Here is a 20,318-nt window from a genome sequence, read left to right as displayed (position 1 = left end):
ACATATATATATATATCTAGGGGAACCAAGTTTTAGATTATTAGATTAGACCTCTAGCGTCATCAAAATTTAATTTAAAATTACAGGTCTCATACAATCTCCCATCCCCTAGTTTAAGGGGATGGGGGAGGAAAGTTACAAGTTTTATAATTTTTTTGTTGTTTGTGTGCTAATACTAGCTTACATACAAAATTTCAGCTTTCTAGGACATTAGGAAATACCATAAGAATTTTGATGATCATCAGTGAGTCAGTGACGAAATTAGCGTTTTTTAGATATAAATAAAATCTGAAGTATAAAAGCTAATGTCATTAAAACTTATTAAGTTCAATAAGTCCGCTATTGACAATATATCCCGAAAATTTTGTTGATCTAGCATAATCCAAACCCAAGTTATGAGGGTTCAAAAAAACGTCGAAGCGCTTCGAGAAAAGGTAGGTAGTGCCCGTCGCTTGTTCGCTTGGCTCGTCTTGGCGGGGGCACTACCGTGCCCCCAGATTCATGTGTTAATTGGCATAATTTATGTATGAGATTCGTATAGAACGTATTATATTACATATTGAAAAAAAAAACTCAGCTGGATCCTTGACAATATCAGCTGTATATGGAAATATTGTAATTTGTTAATATATATCTTTAAATCGACGCTTATTAAAATTATAAAAAAAAATCTCTATCATGTAAAAATAATATACCATAGTGTGCCATAATACCATATCTAAGTCCGCGTTGCGGGAACAACTAGTAAACAAATAAATCTTAATATCATACTTAAATATGTACATATTAACTTTAAGGAATAATGTTTAAGCTGCTAATGAAACAAACCACTTTGAAATACATTCTTAATTATGTTGAAGTTTAAGTTGTTAGTTAGTTCACAAACTGTTAATCTTTAATGTGGCATGGCATTCGTTGTGAACGGAAAAATATTAAACAAATATGTAACTAGTATTTTTACGAAATCGTACAACGTAATAAATAACTCGAGAACGGCTGAACCGATTTCGTAAATTCTTTTATAGTACGAGGATGGTTCTTATGGAGAGAAAACGTAATCATGTACCACATACGAAGCCGGGGCGGATCGCTAGTCCATGATATAAAAAGCTAGATTGATTTTAGTGAGAGAATGAACTCCGTATTTCAATGCATGTTGAGAAATGTATAGAATATTATATGCTTTATGAATGTATAGCGCTCATATACAATTGGAATTTATAGCGCCACTAGAGGATGCAAGCGAGCTGCGAGGTACCGCTATAACAGTTAATCCTATACGTGTCCTGTACTATTGTTTAACTCATAAATATATTAATTAAATATTCGTTGGGTTAAATTAACACTCAGAAAACTTTAAAATAATGACATATTAACAAATTGAGGACCAAGGTTTTACTAATCTATGAAGTACATACTTAAAAAGAAATAGACATGTATTTCTTTTATTACCGTGTCATCGCTCGTCTTGTTTTGATACCATGCGGCTATCTGTGCGTACAATTATGTATGCAAAGTTTCAACCCTTTTCAGTTTCCTCTTTGTCCTATAAAAATATTAAATTAATTAAACTATCCCATTTCTCATCTCGTTGAGCCAAATTACACACATTGTTGTTCTTGCTCTATGTTAATAAGATAGGATAAGTTGTGCCTAGATAGAGTGGCCAAAATTGAAAATGTATATCTAATGAAAAATTAATATGTATTTTTTTGTATTTGTTTAATAATTATTCGATTACATTAATATCGGAAAGTATAAATTAAAAACAATAAAATCTCAAACACTCTTTGTCTTCATAATATTCAAACAGGTGTAGATTTAGATGAAACCTACCAATCTAAAATAATCATCTAAAGCTTCCTGTAAATTACGCTAAATACTATTTGAATATTAAGCGGAAAACGCAGTGAATATTCACCGAGTTTCAAGCTACGCCTGTAAACTTTTATGTTATATTTTAGAAGCGTTTTGAAAGCTTTTCGCTTGTGTTGCACGTTTTTGCTCCACAAGTAGAGTATCGTACTCGGCGAGAGCTTGTTATTGTTTAAAATCCTTTTCAGGAATCGTGAATAGATTAATTTACGTTGTTAAATAAATATTTACATCGCAATCGGGCTACGCTTGTCAATAGAAGGAATAATGAACTTTGATCTACTGAGCCGCGGGCCAGGGCTACAATAATGTTACGATGGAATTTAAAAGTATATTTTATTATAGAAGATATCGAGTTTATACGGATGTAAAAATATATTTTAATGTTGTGAAATGATCGTAGCTATATTATAATCCAATTTTTATACAATACGAATGCCGAGAGGCTACTTAATTAGCGAAATAACATATAACTCAGGACGAGTCGATTTCCGCGTGGTAGAAGCAAAAAAATATGTCACAGGTAGAAGGCTGATCATAAATTTAACCGCGATAATTATGTCCCCACAAGGGAATACGAGACTTCATAAAACAGAATCTAAATTAAAAACGACTTCGGTTTAACAACCAGCATTTATCGCGTTGAAGCTGAAGATATGAATTTTAATACACTTTTTAATGAAAATAGGAGTCTAGCAATCAAAACACGTGTTGACATCTCATTAGCATATTAATACCGCAACATTTCGCGCGAAGTTTATTCTGCCTCGCATTATCCACACGCCGATGATTCTTTAAGGTCACGAGGGGACAGGGTACTGGGTAGGCTGTATGTTTATATGACCAGTAAACTAGAAAATATGACACCGTAACCGTGTAGCGTGTGATTTTATAAGGAGATTATATTTAGGTTTTTGTATTTGAGTTGCCAAGTGGATGTTTTGATATGAATATTAGGATCAGGCGCTGAAGCATGAGGAAAGAGTTCTGTGATGATAAGGCTCGATAGTTATTTTTCAATTTGTACTGTAAATGTCCTTTCACTCGTAATTCTTCTGTTTATTTGATTCTTCCTACCACTCTTGCTTTGTATACCATCATGCAGGTAGACAGACAGCTCTAGTGGAAATTGTTCAAAATTTACATTGAATCATATACTTACTATTCATATAGAATAAGAATTGTACTATCTCTTCACAGTGATTTTCTTCTAATAAGGTTATTTGAATAGTTCAATAACATGACTGGTAGGACCTAGTTCCGACATCCAATTGCCAATGTATGAATTTATCGTTCACTGCGAATCTCAACGTTTGAAATATTCATTCGTTGTTCTCACAATACAGCATTGCAATAATATTTTATGTTCCGGAGTGATGGAAGTATGAATCGGCAATGTGTTGTGGATTGTACTTACGAGATGTAAACTAACATTGGAATAGGAGCAATATGTGTATGTATTGTATACCGAAGTGTTTCCGATAACTAGCAATCTTTTAGATGACTTGTAGGTATATGTTTAAAAAAAATATGCAAATGTGCATTTTAATTTTAATCAGTTGTGACTATCTGCACAGGTTGAAAAATATAGTCTAAAGTTATATTCGTTGAAGTGATACGATGTCGGTACCAGTTCTGGACAAACTTATAAAATTAGCATAAATCACGTAAAAAGTTAATGTTTCAATTTTAAATACTACATGGACAATGCACATTGGACATTATTTAAACATGAGTAGTAGGAATAAAGTTGTAATGTGAATACGAGTAATGTGGGTAATAAGAAAATCATTTAAGAGAAATGTATGCAAAAAGTAATGTAATATATAATTATAATTTTTATTGAGCGATAAAACTGTATGAGTGTACAAATAGGTGCTAGATATTACATGTTTATGAGCTTTCATATAGCGATAAAATACTTGTTATTAAAATAGTAATTAATATCAGAATAGAATGCAAGTTTCCTCAAACAGTATTGTATACAAAACTACAAGATTACTACATACATTAGTCATTTCTGTAATTAGCTATTTAGTCACGTTGTAACTGATAAAGCATAGAACGAACTATTTGACTTTTATTTCTGTACTTTACGTAATTAAAAACTTGTTACCAGTAAAAAAAAAGTTTTCTCACAGATAAAAGTACCCTATCATTTCATGAGCACATATATTTGCACATCCATTTCGTATTTGGTCCGGTTTCTCTCTGACTTATTCCAAGTTTTCTTAGAATCGAATCTATCATTTCAAATTCGATCCCAACGGTACGTAATCACAACGGTTCATTTCTCTTAGACAGTCTCTAGTTCGTATTTGGCTATATTTAGGGTTCCGTAAATGGGAAATAAAAATAATACTTTTCATTAGCTTGTTGGTAATTTTTCTACTCTGTCCACCGGTCATGCTTATTCATTCAGTAAAATATGTACGTACACTGTTGGGTAAGAAGTAAAGTTGAAATTACCTTATATACAACACTTATTTCTAATTCCTAATATGTATGTAGAAAAATATTGAATTGATTCGATGTTCATATAAAATCAAATCAATATTTTTCTGTCATTCAAAAGAAACGGAAATTTATGTCGCACATGGAAACGTTTCAAATCCTGTTGGGGTACTTCCTGTTGACCTACAATATGAAATTGGCACGAATCAATATCAGCATAAGGTTTTGGATGATATATTGTATATTTAATGTGACGAAATAAATTAAACAATATGTGATTATGAACTTATTTCCAGTAGTTCAGGTTATCCTAAATATCATTGCAAACTTAATTGCAAATCAAATCCAATGTAAATATGAAATTCCTGCGACAAATGTCATCCCAAAACTACTTCGTACGGAACCCTCGGTACATAATTTAACTCTAGGCTGACATTTTTTCATAACAGTGACAGAAACAAGCACCTGTACATATCCAAGCCATATCAAGATTATCAGAAAGCAACGTCAAGTGCCATGTTAATAAACATGTTTCACTATCACTTCTGTTGAACGTACAAGCAGGAGCGAGCTTTCTTGCTTTCATGTTTGTACATTACGATAAGAAGGCGTCATTATATTTGAATAAATAATTACTTTCTATTAGGTGCTTATAGATTACAACATAATTACAGTCATCAATCAAAGCGTTCGATCTAAAATATAAATAGAGGAAGCAGTCGGATGTCTGTGGGTGTGTACTGTGTAATGTTTTATTTAGTTTTGGTATGCGTTCAATCGAATCTAAATTGCATAGGACTATCATTAGTTGGTTATGTTTTTTTTTTTTATAACACTATCTAGGGAATAATTTCGTTTAATTTATATACGTTTGAGGTCAAATTAAAAATAAAATAAATCTGTCTTTTTTTTAATAGTGAAAAACGTCATTTTCAAGTAGGTAAGTATTTATTTTTTCATATAAATTTAGGACACGAGTGAGTTTTAATAATTATGCTTTACATTTCAACCATTTTTATTAACGATTCATCAGCCCCAAAAGTTACATCTGACGTATATACAATCCATCCATGTTTTAGCGCCCAAAGCTTAAAAAATTACATGGAAACAAATTGTGTTTTAAATACCGCTACATTAGTATTATTAATGTGAAGGCTTAACAAACGGATGCTTATCACATGTTGAAAGTCCATATACATCGTAACGAAACAGGTGCCATAATCTGTACGTAGTCGGACATGTGAAAAAAGCTTAAAAGAAGCGCCGCCGGCCCAAGCTAGAAAACGGGTTTATTTGCATAACTCTGTATAGTGCACGCTCTACGCCATCATATATGCGTCATAAATAAATTAACCAGCCTCTCGTTTGCATATAGACAACGAGATTTATCTACGGCTTTATTTTTACGAAAATGATTTCACGAAAAACAAAGCGGGCTGATTATAACACTGTCAAAGATTCTTGTAAGTTTTTGCGTAACCGACGTTTTATGACAGGGTCTTAAAGCTAACCTTGAATATGTTAAAAACTCAAAGAAAATTATTTATTAGGAAGCCAAGAAAAATGAGTGGTTTGATTTGAGTAGGTATTGAATAAAAAATATTCAGCGTAATAAATATTTTATGTCTTCCATTGTTCATTTTTATATTTCGGGATGATTTATATCATTTTTTATTTTGTCTATAATTTCATATTATTGTTATTTAATAAAAACATTTCCCAATTTCATGATATCGAAGCATTGTCTTTTATTTATACTTTAAAGGAGATGAAGAGGGAAATGGGGTGCCTAAGAAATAAAAATAGAACTACATACATGCATAACACTTTTGTAAATACAATAAAATATAATGGTTTTAGTAGCAAAAATATTTGCGAAGTACAATAAGTACAGATAGAAAACCCCAATTTCATGATACGGTTATTGTCACGAACGTTAGCAGTAAAATAAAATGTGGTTTTCAAATAAATAGGATTTCTAGTGAAACAAAAAATAAACGTGTAATCAAAGTGTAGCAAAAATTGCAATTCTCTCGTTTTCATGATACGGCATTTAAGCGAGCAGTACCATGGGAACGAGTCGTTAAGGAAGTTACTGTGAGCGGGAATGTTCCGAATTCTGTTCATTTTCCAATATACATTTTATTTTGTTTTAAAGTAGACATTATAAAATTTTATATAAATTTTTTATACATAGAATTCGAGTAGTTATGTTGTGGAGTATATAATATATTATAACTAGCGGTCCGCCCCGGCTTCGCCCGTGGTACATATTAACGTTTTCTCTACATAAGAACCATCCTCGTACTTCAAGGAATATAATAAAAAAAGAATTATCGAAATCGGTTCAGCCGTTCTCGAGTTATGGAATTACAACGAAAAGTGGCATTGATTTTTATATATTAGATTAACTCTCACAGCATTTATTATGTGCTGAAGGGAAAAAGGAAAGACGTCGATTGTTAAAATGCTTTGTATTAATTTTTTAATATAGTCTACTAATTTGCATGTTGTTTTAAACTTAATATGTTGCTTTAACATCTACTATCGCCTATCAATTAATACTGAATCGTATTTTATGTAAGGCACACGTTTTCATTTGCACATGCCATAAAAATACAGGAAGTACTTAATTGATGAATTATAATGTAATTTTCAATAATAACTCACTGCAAAAAGTACTCTCAATTTCACTAATGAGATCTGAAGCATCTTGTTTCTTAATAGCTTTTTTGCTCAAGTACGTGTAATGTAAACTGCCAACCTTTGTACAGTTCCCCTACGTCGGCTTAAGGCGAGTGTCTATAGTGTGTAATTGAATTGAAAATCCTATTATTCTATAGGGTGCCTACTTAGCTTATTTCACACGCATATCGCGTATGAATTATTTTTCAAGAATTGTTATTTTTGGTATAATATGCGCAGTCCTTGTGTGCAGAATCCTTACCCAATAGTTTTTAATTGAACCAATTCATTTTGATATTGTGCAAACACCACGGCAATGGAGCCAGCCATTCGACATTTTCTCAGACCTCTTACCTATTCGGAACCTTATTACGTCAAGTAAATTCACAAATATACAAAAAAAAATATAATATGCTTTGCCACGTCTTTTTTGAAGATTTTCAAGACGTGATGTGAAAACACATTATCAATATTGACTGATATTTTAATGTAATGGCAGTGCTGCGATTGCAAGTGTCAGCTAGAAAATACAGTCTGTATTGCATTCTGACAGGTTATTTCTGGCAAAGCATTGATTGATTGAGTTCTATTTAAACAGTTTTTGCAGTCATCCATTTGTAGTATGTCGATTTTTGTAGTGATAAGGTACTGTATAATTCATGATTTATAACTCGGACCATACCATCGTATGTATGCTGTCTTAATACCTAATAAATCAGCCCTGTCTAGTCCAGTAGTGCTTGACCCTGATGTAATACGTTAAGAGGCTTACGAGTGAGGTGCGAATCCAGATTTGGACTTTCAGTACACAGAAGGATATTCCGTTGAGTGCTGTGTGCAGACGGATTTATTAGGAACTATCATTGATTTGGAAATTGATAGATTTGTGGAATTCATTAACATTATATGAATTTTAATCGGATTTCACATGTTGCTGTGATCTAATTCACACATCATTGTCAGTTTTGAGGTATAAATATTACGCAGAGGATATGTTCGTAAAAAATTAATAGCAAATTCAACAATAAACAATTACTCGAACTTAAACATTTATTTATTCAACTAACGTTTAGAAGAGCTTTTGAATCGTTAAAATACAGAAAAAATATACACGACGGTTTATAACTGTTTAGAATCTACATTTTGTTCCATCTGGTGTGCTGTAAAATTTACTTGAAAAGTTGAATTTTCATATAATATGACGTTTTATGAATTTTATTTTCAAATGCTGAAAGCAGTCCGGGATAAGAATTTCAATATATTGAGGGTTGGGGACTATAAAATGTCAAAATAGTAAATTAAAACTTTGTAATATCTTTTGTTCTTACTTACATATCCATTTTTATAGAGTAGATACCTACCTTTAGGTTATTTGTAATTTTCATATATTCCAACTATTTATACAAACATTCCCTTACCATTTCATTCAACACTATTCGAATCTATTTACATACGTTCCTAACATAATGTACGAATTTGTACTTATCCCATTTCACTACCCACAGATGGTGGGGAATGTCGTGGTCTTCATCTGTGTGAACGTGGTGGGAGCTCTAATGCACTCCTTGATGGAGACGGCTCAGAGACGCGCCTTCCTGGACACGAGGAACTGTATAGCGGCCAGATTGGATATGGAAGATGAGAATGAAAAATTGGTAAGGCTTAGTTGGAAGGAAATTTGCTGAGGAAAAAGCCGAGTTCTGATGTTAATGTTGTCTAGCTACTAGTTATTATTCTGTGATGTTATCTGTGTAGAATATTGTAAGCGCGTGGATGTCATATTGGGTATTTTTTTAAGTTATTATGTTTTACAACTTACAAGGATATATAATATGTTTTAGCTAGTACCAAAAACATATTTATATTTGTATGTCAATGAGGAAATTGACTTGCCAAAATATCGTTGTAAAATAGAATATTGTAGTAATTCATTGTCGGAACTAGAACACCAACTGAGACACCAATAAGATCGTCAAAATATGAAATGTTTCTATATCTCCAGAAATTACTAATATTGCCTGAATATAAAAGCGTTTTCCTTCTAAAGACAAATAAAATGAAGGTATAATATCATCGGTGTTTATATAAATTTAGTGAACCGACGGCTCGGCTCCGTGGTCCTCGGCTTATCATTTATGTATGTGGCTAGGTGTAATTTATTATTGTATCACTTTTTGTACCATATTGAGTTTATTTAATACTTCGTACATTCAATTTAATTAATAAAATGAAGCTAATTGGGTCAAAGGGCCCAAAGTGTTTTAATAATCGCGACAGATTATAAAAAACATGAATTTATATATTTATAAGTAGTATCCGTTCATAATGCAAAATTCTCCTCTGTATAGAACCCGTGGGTTTCCTCGTGGAGAAGCATAATCATAGTTTAATTAAATTTCTGCACTAGAGTTGTAAGAATATTAAAACAAAAATAGTAAGTACGTGGGTGTGAACAGGATTCGTGGTAGATTTTCCTTATTTTTACCAATAACTAACTGCGATCCGCGGTTTCACCCGCGTGGTTACACTTCTGCTGGTCTTAGAGTGATTTATAGTCTTAGCCTTCCTCGATAAATGGCCTATCAAACACTGAAAGAATTCTTCAAATCGGACCAGTTGTTCTTGAGATTAGCGCGTTCAAACAAACAAACAAACTCTTCAGCTTTATAATATTAGTATAGATATTAATTGAAAATGTTTTGTAAACAGGAAAGGTTGCTTCTATCAGTGTTACCGCAGCACGTCGCTATGGAAATGAAGAACGATATCATATCGCCAGTCGAGGGGCAATTCCACAAGATCTACATACAGAAGCATGAACAAGTTAGGTGAGTGGTTTGATATTTTGTGTGTTTGTATGTTGGTAATGCTCTGCGACTTATAAAATCGTATTTTTGGGCGACTTTAAACCAGGACTGACTGAACAATGAATACACATAGAATGCATAGGTACTTAATTTGTTTCAGTTATATTATGTAGTTAAAAGTAAGTTCAACAATGTTACCGCACTGTATTTTTTTCAATTACTTTATGTACCTACATGAAATTTTACTTTCTCGTAAACGCCGATCCTTTTAATCCGTTATGCAGTTGGAACGCGCTTTCGAGTCGATATATGAAGAAGATTCTAGCTTTTATTATTCCACATGATTCTTTGTTACTGTACCTACGTTGCGACCTAAATTTAAGGCGATATGAGTATAAAGTACATCGGCGTACTTTATGACGTTAAGGCCCTGCGCAGACGACAGACTATCCGTGACGCACTTTTTAGTCTGTGAAAATAGAACCTATGCAATTATATGCAGTAACGCACACGACGCGCAAAAAGTCCGGCGCACAAAAAATCCGTGTAATTCAGGCAGACCGCACCGCGCCGCGGCGCGCCGCTCCGCACAAAAAGTGTGTGAAAAAAATGGAACGTTTGCTTCAACGTGCGCCAACGCAGACAGCGCACAGTGCACACTTTAGTCGGCAATCTGCATTTGCTAGGGGCTGACGTAACGCACGCGATCTATTATCATGGCGCCAGAGATCTATTATCTGGATCAATGCACCTCCTCACTGTTGTTTCTGAATGAGTCAAAGTAGGTCTCAAAATAAATAGCAACTCATCAATTAATGTAGTACTTAACAGACATTTTATAAAATAAAAAAAAAAAATGTCGGATGTTGTTTCAGAATTGAATGTTTAGTATGGAACTGTCCCTTCAGTAATCTTTCCGAAATTATAGGATGTACCCAAAATTCTCTATTTCTTCTTCTTTTTCTGTACTTCATGTACAAAATAATACTTCGCGATCTCTGCACGATTTCCATAGCGTCTACGTCCCTACAGATCTGCCGACAAAATGATGGAAGATGTGCGTCGTGTGCGTTGAGTCTGTGATAAATCCGCGACCGACTTTTTGCGCGCCATACAGACTTTTTGTGCGCCGCAGACTCGATCGCACAAAAAGTGTGCCGTCTGCGCAGGGCCTTATAAAGTTAAAAGTACTTACACCGAATAGAGAGAAATATTTCACAAAGTCCTGCTCGCAATCTTACTTGCTATACGCAAAAATTGTATAATATAATTTATATGCACGTTTAATATACAAAGATAAGATTATTATTTCAGTTGCGCTTACATGCACATAATGACGTTCATATTTCACCATATAAGTTATCAATACAAGTTAATCGTTATCGATTACGCAGTACTTACATTTGCTCGTCACTATCGGAGCCCTTTTGGCTACTGTCCAAATCTATACTATATTCAATGCGCCGGACATATTTCTTTGCCATTGATAAGGCTGTATAATACGTGACTGGGATTGTGATGGATTTCAATGATCCAATCTTGTCGTTAGTTTTCTTTGAGCTCAAAAGAAGTTGTTTGATTGGAGTCGATATACGCCATAATCCATATAATGTTTGTGGTATTAATCAAAATGGTCTTCGACAACGCAGGGCAAACATTTTTTCTTATAAAATAATTAGAATGTTTACTATTTAAATAAGGAATGAATAGCTATGTCATTCACAATTACAAGATTGGCATATTGATTGATATTTTGATTAATCCAGTTTAGCATTTAATCCAAAACTTGTAATATATTCGCTTCTGAATAAACGGCGCGACGTTCGTAAATACCAATATTGGAAAACTGTGACAAATGGCAGGTCTTAGGGATTAATACACCTAAGATTGATCGTTGCTCTGACATATTTATAAGGTCTTGTCTCGGCGAAAATACTTTAGGCGTAAAATGTAGTTTGTTTGAAGTAATCGTGCTAAAACGCTATGAAGTAGGGATATAATGGAGTCTATTACATATTCTATTAAAATTATAGGTACTCGTAAATGGAAATACTTATGGCCAGTTCCACAAATTGTTCATATTATATTCTATTTAGATTAATACCTACTTACGTTACCTCTAAGAAATAAATGAGTGTAAAGTGGAAATAAACGATAAAAAAAATAATGAAAGAATGAAAATTAAATGTCACACATTTAATACGTAAATTTGTGTTGAATACAAGACATAGAAGCTCCAAAATACGCTGTCCTTACTGTGGATCTGACCCAGGAAGATATGCAGAGCGATGCATCATGCAAGACTCTCTGATAGGTATACCAAATTAATAAAGTACAATTTATAATAAATAGATTGTCATATTGCAATAATCAGAATAACTAGTGAAAATCAGAAGCGGTGCAGAAAATTTCTTGGCAATAAGTTTGGTTTCCTTTTAACATCTTGGCGTTCGGTTTCATTTAGTATCGACACTTATTTAACAGTTCGTGCCAGCGGTATACGAACAATACTTCAGCGAAATGTAACAAAAGTATTGAAAATTTTATAAAATAATGTGTTGACTATAATACATATAGAATTTACAGAAGTCATGTCTATTTCAAGACATTATTTTTTATACTTTCTGTAATAGTTTTGTAAACCACTTGTTGAAAAACATTTACTATAAAACTCCTATAGAAATAATATGTCACTGACTTTATCCCCTATCTTACGTATACATCATGTCTATTTCAAGATTTATCTTTTTACGTTTTCCGTTATAGTTCTGCAAACCAATTGTCGAAAGACATTTACTATAAAACTCTGCAAAGTCGCATATACGCGTAAATACGTCCACAACGAGCGTTTTATTCGAGCTTAGTGTTTGACATTATCACCGGCAGCCAAACGATCCGCTCGTTAAGATTAATGCCTTATCGCGTACTAATTACCGGCCTGCGGTTATGTGGAATGTTACACTGCTGTCTGCTGCTGTTCAAAGTGCAGCGTGTTTGTGTTGCTGTATTATTTTCACACATTGCTCCTGTTGTATTGAAAACGATACGGTATGGTGTCCGGTGGCGAATCATGGCCCTTAGTAATGTTTGGAACACTGAAAAAGTAGCAAATAGCCTGAAGTCATAAATTTTTAGAGTTCGTAAACAACAATATAAATAGCAGAAACAAATATTATATAAAAGATTTTATAAACGTAGAAAATATAGCAGCTGAAGGATATCTAAAAGTATCCAATTTCCTGAATCTATCCAAGAAGAAAATGAGACAGCTGCAGTTTATATTGCTGCTTTTATTCGTATAAAGTTCATAAATTTATGTCATATCATAAGACTTGTTACTTACAAGAGGGTTTATTGTATTCATTTTATGGATTGTTACTTTTATTAAAGACAATAAATTTAAAATTTAAACTTCTCTTAAAATCATCTTTAATTGTGTTGACGATAATTGTTACGGCTCTTTGCACGACATGATGACGTTACATTACTTCAATTTTCTCCAAATCGTTGATATTAATTTGGAAGGTTTACTGATTATACTTTCCCATGCAAAACCATCGCACTACAACTGTCATTTGCTCGTGCAATACTTGTTGTACATATTTTAACAATGTGATATAAAAAATATCAAATAACTGTATTTCAAGCGTTAAACATTCATTTGAGACTAACCTTTCATATAACGGTATCACTCATCAAGGAAGGTTACATGTCAACTTGAGGTAAAGTCGAAAATGAGGCTACACGTAATAGCACGCTTTATTTCTATTAATATTTAATGTTATGCCTCTAACGCCCTTGTAATTCGGAGCATATTAATGGAAGTGGCTATAAATTCTTTTATTTGATGTTTATAGTCGCGAAAACTATTTACGTTCTAAAGATCTGCTAATGTCTGTTTCTTTCGGTTCGTCCAATGTTTTTATTTGAAAAGTTTATCAATAATGGGCTCTTATCTTACGAGGCTTTCTCAGAAATAATTCGTAATCAAGGTAAACTTTGTAATTTTGCTATTTCATTGTTTGTATACTAAGAACTTGACGAATCAAAAAATAACTTTTATGAATACGTCCTCTAGTTTGACCAAAATTGAGACGAATTAGCGATACATTATATAATTAGCTTTATTCGTACACTGACTCAGGTTCACAATCACAAGCTACATAGTGTGACATAACTAACAGTACAATACAACGAAATACTTTTTATTTTTCCAACAAATTGCTTAATCATTATGCAATAAACTGGAACTGCATGAATTTGTCAACGAGGGACGGTGCCCGAGATCCGCCAAGTGTCTTTAGTGCGCAGTAATGAATGTGCTTCGTTGAGCTTTTTACACTTATTCAAGTAATAAATTGTCTTTTTTATTACATTTTATTATGAGATTGGGAGCAGCTTTGATATTTATGTAATTATACCGTTTTTTTTTTATTTTTTATTTGTGAACTAGCTTCCGCCCGCGACTCGGTCCGCGCGGAAAAATTAAGAAAAATTATGATTTATTTTTTTTCTACGTATTTTTCCGGGATAAAAAGTATCCTATTTTATGCCCAGGATAATAAGGTATAATTATACCAAGTTTCATCGAAATCGAACCGTTAGTTTTCACGTGATGCCTGAACATACAGACAGACAGACAGACAGACAAAAATTTTTTTAATCACATATTTGGGCTTGGTATCGATCCATGACCCCCTGCTATTTATTTTTTCAATATTTTCAATGTACAGAATTGACCCTTCTACAGATTTATTATATGTAGTATAGATATCAGTGAAGGAAATGTGAATCTATCGAACGTTGTCCCAAAACGAGAGAATGTTATTTGACAGGAAGTAATTTTGCCTTTGCAAATTGAATTGCATAAATTGTGACCTAAAGTTCTATGGGTTTAAAGCCAAATAAATTGTTCTTCGATACATCATAGGTATATTATACAAAAATTTAAAGCAAATCATTAAATAGTAAACACCAGCAAAGTTATATTGATTGTTATTGTATTATAACGCCTTGGTGGCATTTCTGAATTTCATTTCAAACTCAGTGAAACAAAAAGTTCTATTTAAATACGTAGTACCTATAACACCTATAGTTGTAATTCATTGCTTCAATAATAATCACGATCAATCAAACACTCTCCGATATAAAACTGTTACAGTCAATTGGAATTTTTATTGCATCAAGTACAAGACGCAGTAGGCGGTGGATAAATTAACACGGATTAAAACTACACTCGATATATCGTCGGATACGTTTAGCAGGATATTTACTTTGTTGTGCTAATATTAACTCAATGATACAATCAGAGAGAGGAATGTATGAACTCTATGAAATAAGCGTATATGAAACAAATTAGTTGTCCCTTTGGAAGTCAGCTTATATTGTACGTAGGTACATATTTGTATGTCTTATTATTGAATGACTAGTCACTATCGATAGAATGCTGTTGTTATCTTAATGGTATTTATTTTAACCACTGGTTGATTTCTTTAATATTTACCTCAACTATTATATATTTGATCGACCTCTAAAATGTCATCAGTCGTAATAAAACGAACAGGAAAATTAATTTTACACTCAAAATGATCGTTACATGACCCAGACAGGTCAATAACTAAAAGATATTTCGTAGTTCCTTCAACAGTGAGAGTCGACACCATCAGACAGTTCGAGAGTTATCCTTTGTTCCTGTTCCAATAGTGCTTGTGCCCACTCAGCCGCTCTGTGGTGTCTACAGACCAATTGATTAGTTCAAACAAGGTTCAAATACACTCGCCGCTAAAAGTTTGTAGTTGGATATCGAGTACCTGTTTACTATGGGATATAATTCCTATGGTCCAGAGCATGTCCAGAGTGTTTATAATTCTGGGTTGGTATGTTGCGATATTGTCAGTTTTGTCACACTATGTTTTCTCAAAAAGAATGGTTCATTCATTGCATGTTGGAGGTCAATTATTATAGCAGAATTATCAAAACCATAACATCTAAAAGTCTACATTTTTTATTAAGACCTAAAAAACTAACCTCTTTCGACTGTATCAATATTTTTATAACGTTTACGACTAAATAGTATTCTACTTAACGTGTTAAATACGATTATGTTGTGAAGCCGTAAAGATTTACGGTCTATTTTTATACGCAACTCCATATTAAATACGAGTTCCGTTTTTATCATGTTTGTGCCACAAGCTTTTTGAAAAGTAAAGTTGCTTCAGGTGCGTACTAGCGTGCTTATCAACAACCCTTCATGTAAGCCTTCATGTATGTCGTTAGCATTCTGCTATAGTTTCATACGATATGAAAAACTACCAGTTGACTTTGATAAAATATGCTCCACATTCTTCAAATAAATATAAATTATTCATTTCACGATTAAATTCGCCATCAAAATAATGTTTAAATTCCTTTACTGTTGCAAATTTAAAATATACATTATCTAGTGAATAGGTTAAATATCTACGAGTACATGGATATCTTAATAATAATCATTTATGTGACTAATCAAGAACAATGTTCACGTAATCCTTGCTTACACAACGACCCAAGTTAGATGACACAGGCCGGCATTTACGTGCCTTTTTGCTGGCGCCGCAAATTCTAGACGGTGACACGGGACCGAATCATAACCTAATAACTTTTTATATCGTTTAATTCATGAAAGAAAGTATAAACAGTGATGTTTGGACGAGCTATTTAGCCTTGGATATTTTGATTTGTAGACGACAAACTATTATGTCAACACCCACTGAGTGACGGAGCGTCGTGTCGAGTGCCATACTTTATATCTAATGAGATTGTACACAAGCTGGAATAGATTCATTATATAATGCAAGATCCAATCTTATTATGCCTTCTGTTTATGTTTGGAACATTAATACGCTGTCCTAAACACGGCTATTTATTCTAGTCAGTTTAAATAATGATCTATTTGTATGATGAAGTACCGATTATTAAAGTACACAAAAAATTTGGAAGTTCGTCAAATAGCAAAATGCCCACATTTCCTTGATATCCAGAATAGAATTTGGAGTAGTTGACATTTCATTGGCTTCGGACCAACCTTGTTTTAGTCAATTTTAATGTTTACGCATATGAATATGAAGCTTTTATGCTAGATGAGTTGAGATCTTTCAATCTGGTTTGGTTTGAATGCCGACGCTAATAAAGAATAGTGAGAAATAGTGTTTCCAAAGATACCCTTCAAGTTGCAAATAATGTGGAAGATATACTTACCAATTAAGGACGGTCTCGTCACATCGAGTTGTTAATTCCGTTAAGTATGTACCTAAATTCCATCGTCAGTTGATTGAGTTCATATTGCTATGAAAAATCTTGTATTGATTTAGTGGCGTGTGTGTACATCATTACGGCAGTATCTGCTACATATAACCTAAGTATACGTGCATTACATTTTGTGCTATGAAAGTATATTTAATGTATTGTTTGCACGGATAGAAAGGTTGTAAGACTTATAAGGATTATATTAAGGGATAAGATTAGCTCATGGTTGACCGCGAACATTTGCGGTTGCGTAACCCTTCCTCAATGGATTAGGGAAATGGGATTGAATAACAAATTGTCAAGGAAGATGTTTTTATTCTCCGATTTCAGTTGTCGGATATTCTATGAAAACAATTTCTACGAATAATTTCAAAAAGTTGTTTCGTTTAATGTGATGCATGTTTTCCTTATAATATCTTTTACAGTCACGTTTTTAGTGAGGCCATATCCCAGGGTTTACTTTAATATTTTAATTCGATTGTGTATCTAGTATTCCTCGATGATGTCATTTAAACAGTCCTTGTATTATTTAAATACATTAGCAATAAACATTTGTAGCCACACCTCTATTAACACGGCTAACACAAACCAGTATCGGTCAAACAAATGAACGGTTGGAGGTAATTGTTAATATTACAATCACTTTGTACAGAGATAATGATTTACACCTTATCATTATGAGTATCTACATTATTATTTATTATGAATACAACTATGCATATAAATTAAATCGAGGTATGTCTGCTGATACAAAGTATGATTAATAATAATTAATATTAATGTTTACTCGAGTGGTTATTTCAGTTTTGTATACTGTACTTATTAAAACATTTTTTCTGGAGATCTATCTTTCTATTTTTCGGCATTATTTCTGGAACGGATGAAGCGATATTGAGAACAAGCGTGAGGAGGCATTTAGCTCCAAAAAAGAAGATTAACTAATTTTTTTATCTGTTCTGCAGGCGTAAATTCTTGTTATCTTTCCATTCCACTTTTAATTGAGGGATAAAATTTATTTGCACATATATTCCATCACGTATGTTATTTTATGTAGAACCCATTAAAATGATATTTCATACGATATAAGAATAAATGCATTAAAATTTCATAAAGGACGAGAGATGTGAGTGCAATACCCTTCCTCCGTCGTCAAGCTTCCTTCCTCACCATCTGAGAAAAAACACGCTTAGGTTTTATATATTGAAACTATTAAAAGAAGATTATTATTTAAGTCTACAGATAAAAAAAAGATACGCAGACAGATAAAAAAGTTTTATTTTATATAAAAAATATAGCAAATTACTTTCAAAACGTTTCATGAAGTTCAGACATGACAAAAACAATATTAAAACACATACCAAAGGTAATTGTACTAATACGGTTGTAAGTAATGAACTCGTAATATGCAAATGAGAAATACCTATCTATGAAAATTACTCGTGTAATGAATAATGAATTTATTATAAAGGCGTATCAAGTGTACTTAGAATTAATACGACGGCTCTATCATTACAAGCTTAAGATATCAAAGGAATCATTTATTAGCGGTAACGTGCGTGTAACTTAATCTATCTGATGTAAGTTCAGCTTCTATTGGAAATATATTTAGTTTAAATTTCAATTAAGCTTATCAGTCGAGTTTCGCTAGATAAATAGTTACGGGCTGATGGGATTCTAATTGAATGGTCAAGTGCAAATTAACTATTACCTAGCGTAAATATTTGTCCTTTCACAGATTTATATTTATATTGATTATAGTTAGTCGGATAGTGCATTTGATTTTGTACAGTATTCGCGCATCTACATTATAGGTCGTAAAATTAACATATAATTGTTATGCGTAGCAGCATCAACTGGAAATTTAAACAGAACTATATTTATGTGAATAGTTTTAAAAGTATGTACCTTTAATTTTATATTTCGTTTATTATGTGTATTCCAAATATCATGTTATTCGAAAGACTTATTTGTAGGTGCAATTTTTTATATGTTAAGTTTTGGTTCTAGTTTTTTGCCAAAGAAGAATTATTTGGTAACTGTAATAAGAAAAAGTTACAACAGAATGCTGAGTTGTTCAATATATTTTTTCGTCTAGGAACTTATCACAACTGATATAACAAAGGAAACTTTCTAGCAATGGCCGAAATCTAACAAAGAAATGCGCAATCAAGATACACGATATACTATTCACGAAACATCAAAGAGTGCTTTCGTTTTGATAAGAACAAATGAGATGTAAAAATGTAAATGGTCGCTATAAAGTCGCTAGCCAACATTCCAAGCACGTTTGTATTGTGATGTTCAGGCGATGGTGTGACGTCACGCCGCAGGAAGTCTATTACCGTGATTACCGCGCTTGATCCTTTTAGGCTAAACGGATATTTGGCTGATGGGATTGTCTGTCTGCCTCCCCGTAATTATGACTGGGTAGATTTTGCATTTGCAACCCGTACCGCTGGGTATAAAATTGCTTAGTATTTGGATGTGTTTTGAATCTTTTGCAGGGGATTGAAAATGCCAATTTAAAATACCTAGTTTATTTCTAAATTTATAATCAAATAGAAAAGCAATTAGATTCATGCGTAAGCGGTGTCAGAAATACAATACACGGAGAAATTACCTACATTGTCTTTCATTCGTACACACAAGGGAAATAATTAAAAATATAAAAAGTAGACCTAAAGGTCACAAGGTCTCGCCCAAATAAATATATGTATCACAAATGTATTCATCAATGTGTGATTTTACTATTGATTTTATTTATTGTTCTTATTCGATAGTAGTTGGTATATACGGATCATTTCGGCCCTCATTAGACTCAAGATTTAGTTACATCATCCGCTTTACGGCAACAGCATTGTAATTAATGCGGTTTCTCAGAACGATCTTGAAAACTAGTAGGGAACAATCTTAAAGCTGCAATAAGGATACTTCCTTCAAAGGATTCTCTTCATGCTTTGAGCTCACTAAGGAAGGCTTGAAATTAATATTGGAACTCGCGTTGCCAATAACATGTTCTGTGTGAGCAGTTTACGGGCGTCGTAAAGGGATCTAAGATGAGCAACTCGTCCTAAATATCTTCTATTTTATAATGTGTACTTTATATTCGGAGATAAGTACAATTCAAAGATAGATAATATGTACTTAAAATACTGAAAATTATTGGAATAGAATAAGTTTATTACACTAAAAAAAACAGAGAAGGATTATCTT

General features: G+C 32.9%; 1 protein-coding gene across 4 annotated transcripts in view; it reads left to right on the top strand.

The window, feature by feature from the left end:
* The window catches only part of LOC123690912 (Ca(2+)/calmodulin-responsive adenylate cyclase-like), an 88,181-nt gene that overhangs the window by 24,748 nt on the left and 43,115 nt on the right, over nucleotides 1-20,318 (top strand). For all 4 annotated transcript variants that reach the window (XM_045635048.1, XM_045635047.1, XM_045635046.1 and 1 more), the window contains exons 4-5: nucleotides 8,520-8,669; nucleotides 9,724-9,842. In XM_045635048.1, coding sequence (XP_045491004.1) covers nucleotides 8,520-8,669; nucleotides 9,724-9,842 — 269 coding nt within the window. The remainder of the gene's footprint in view (nucleotides 1-8,519; nucleotides 8,670-9,723; nucleotides 9,843-20,318) is intronic.

This window comes from Colias croceus, chromosome 4 (assembly GCF_905220415.1).
Source record: "Colias croceus chromosome 4, ilColCroc2.1".
NCBI lineage: Eukaryota > Metazoa > Arthropoda > Insecta > Lepidoptera > Pieridae > Colias > Colias croceus.
The sequence above is the reverse complement of the archived record's forward strand: the minus strand, read 5'-3'. Positions and strand labels throughout refer to the sequence as shown.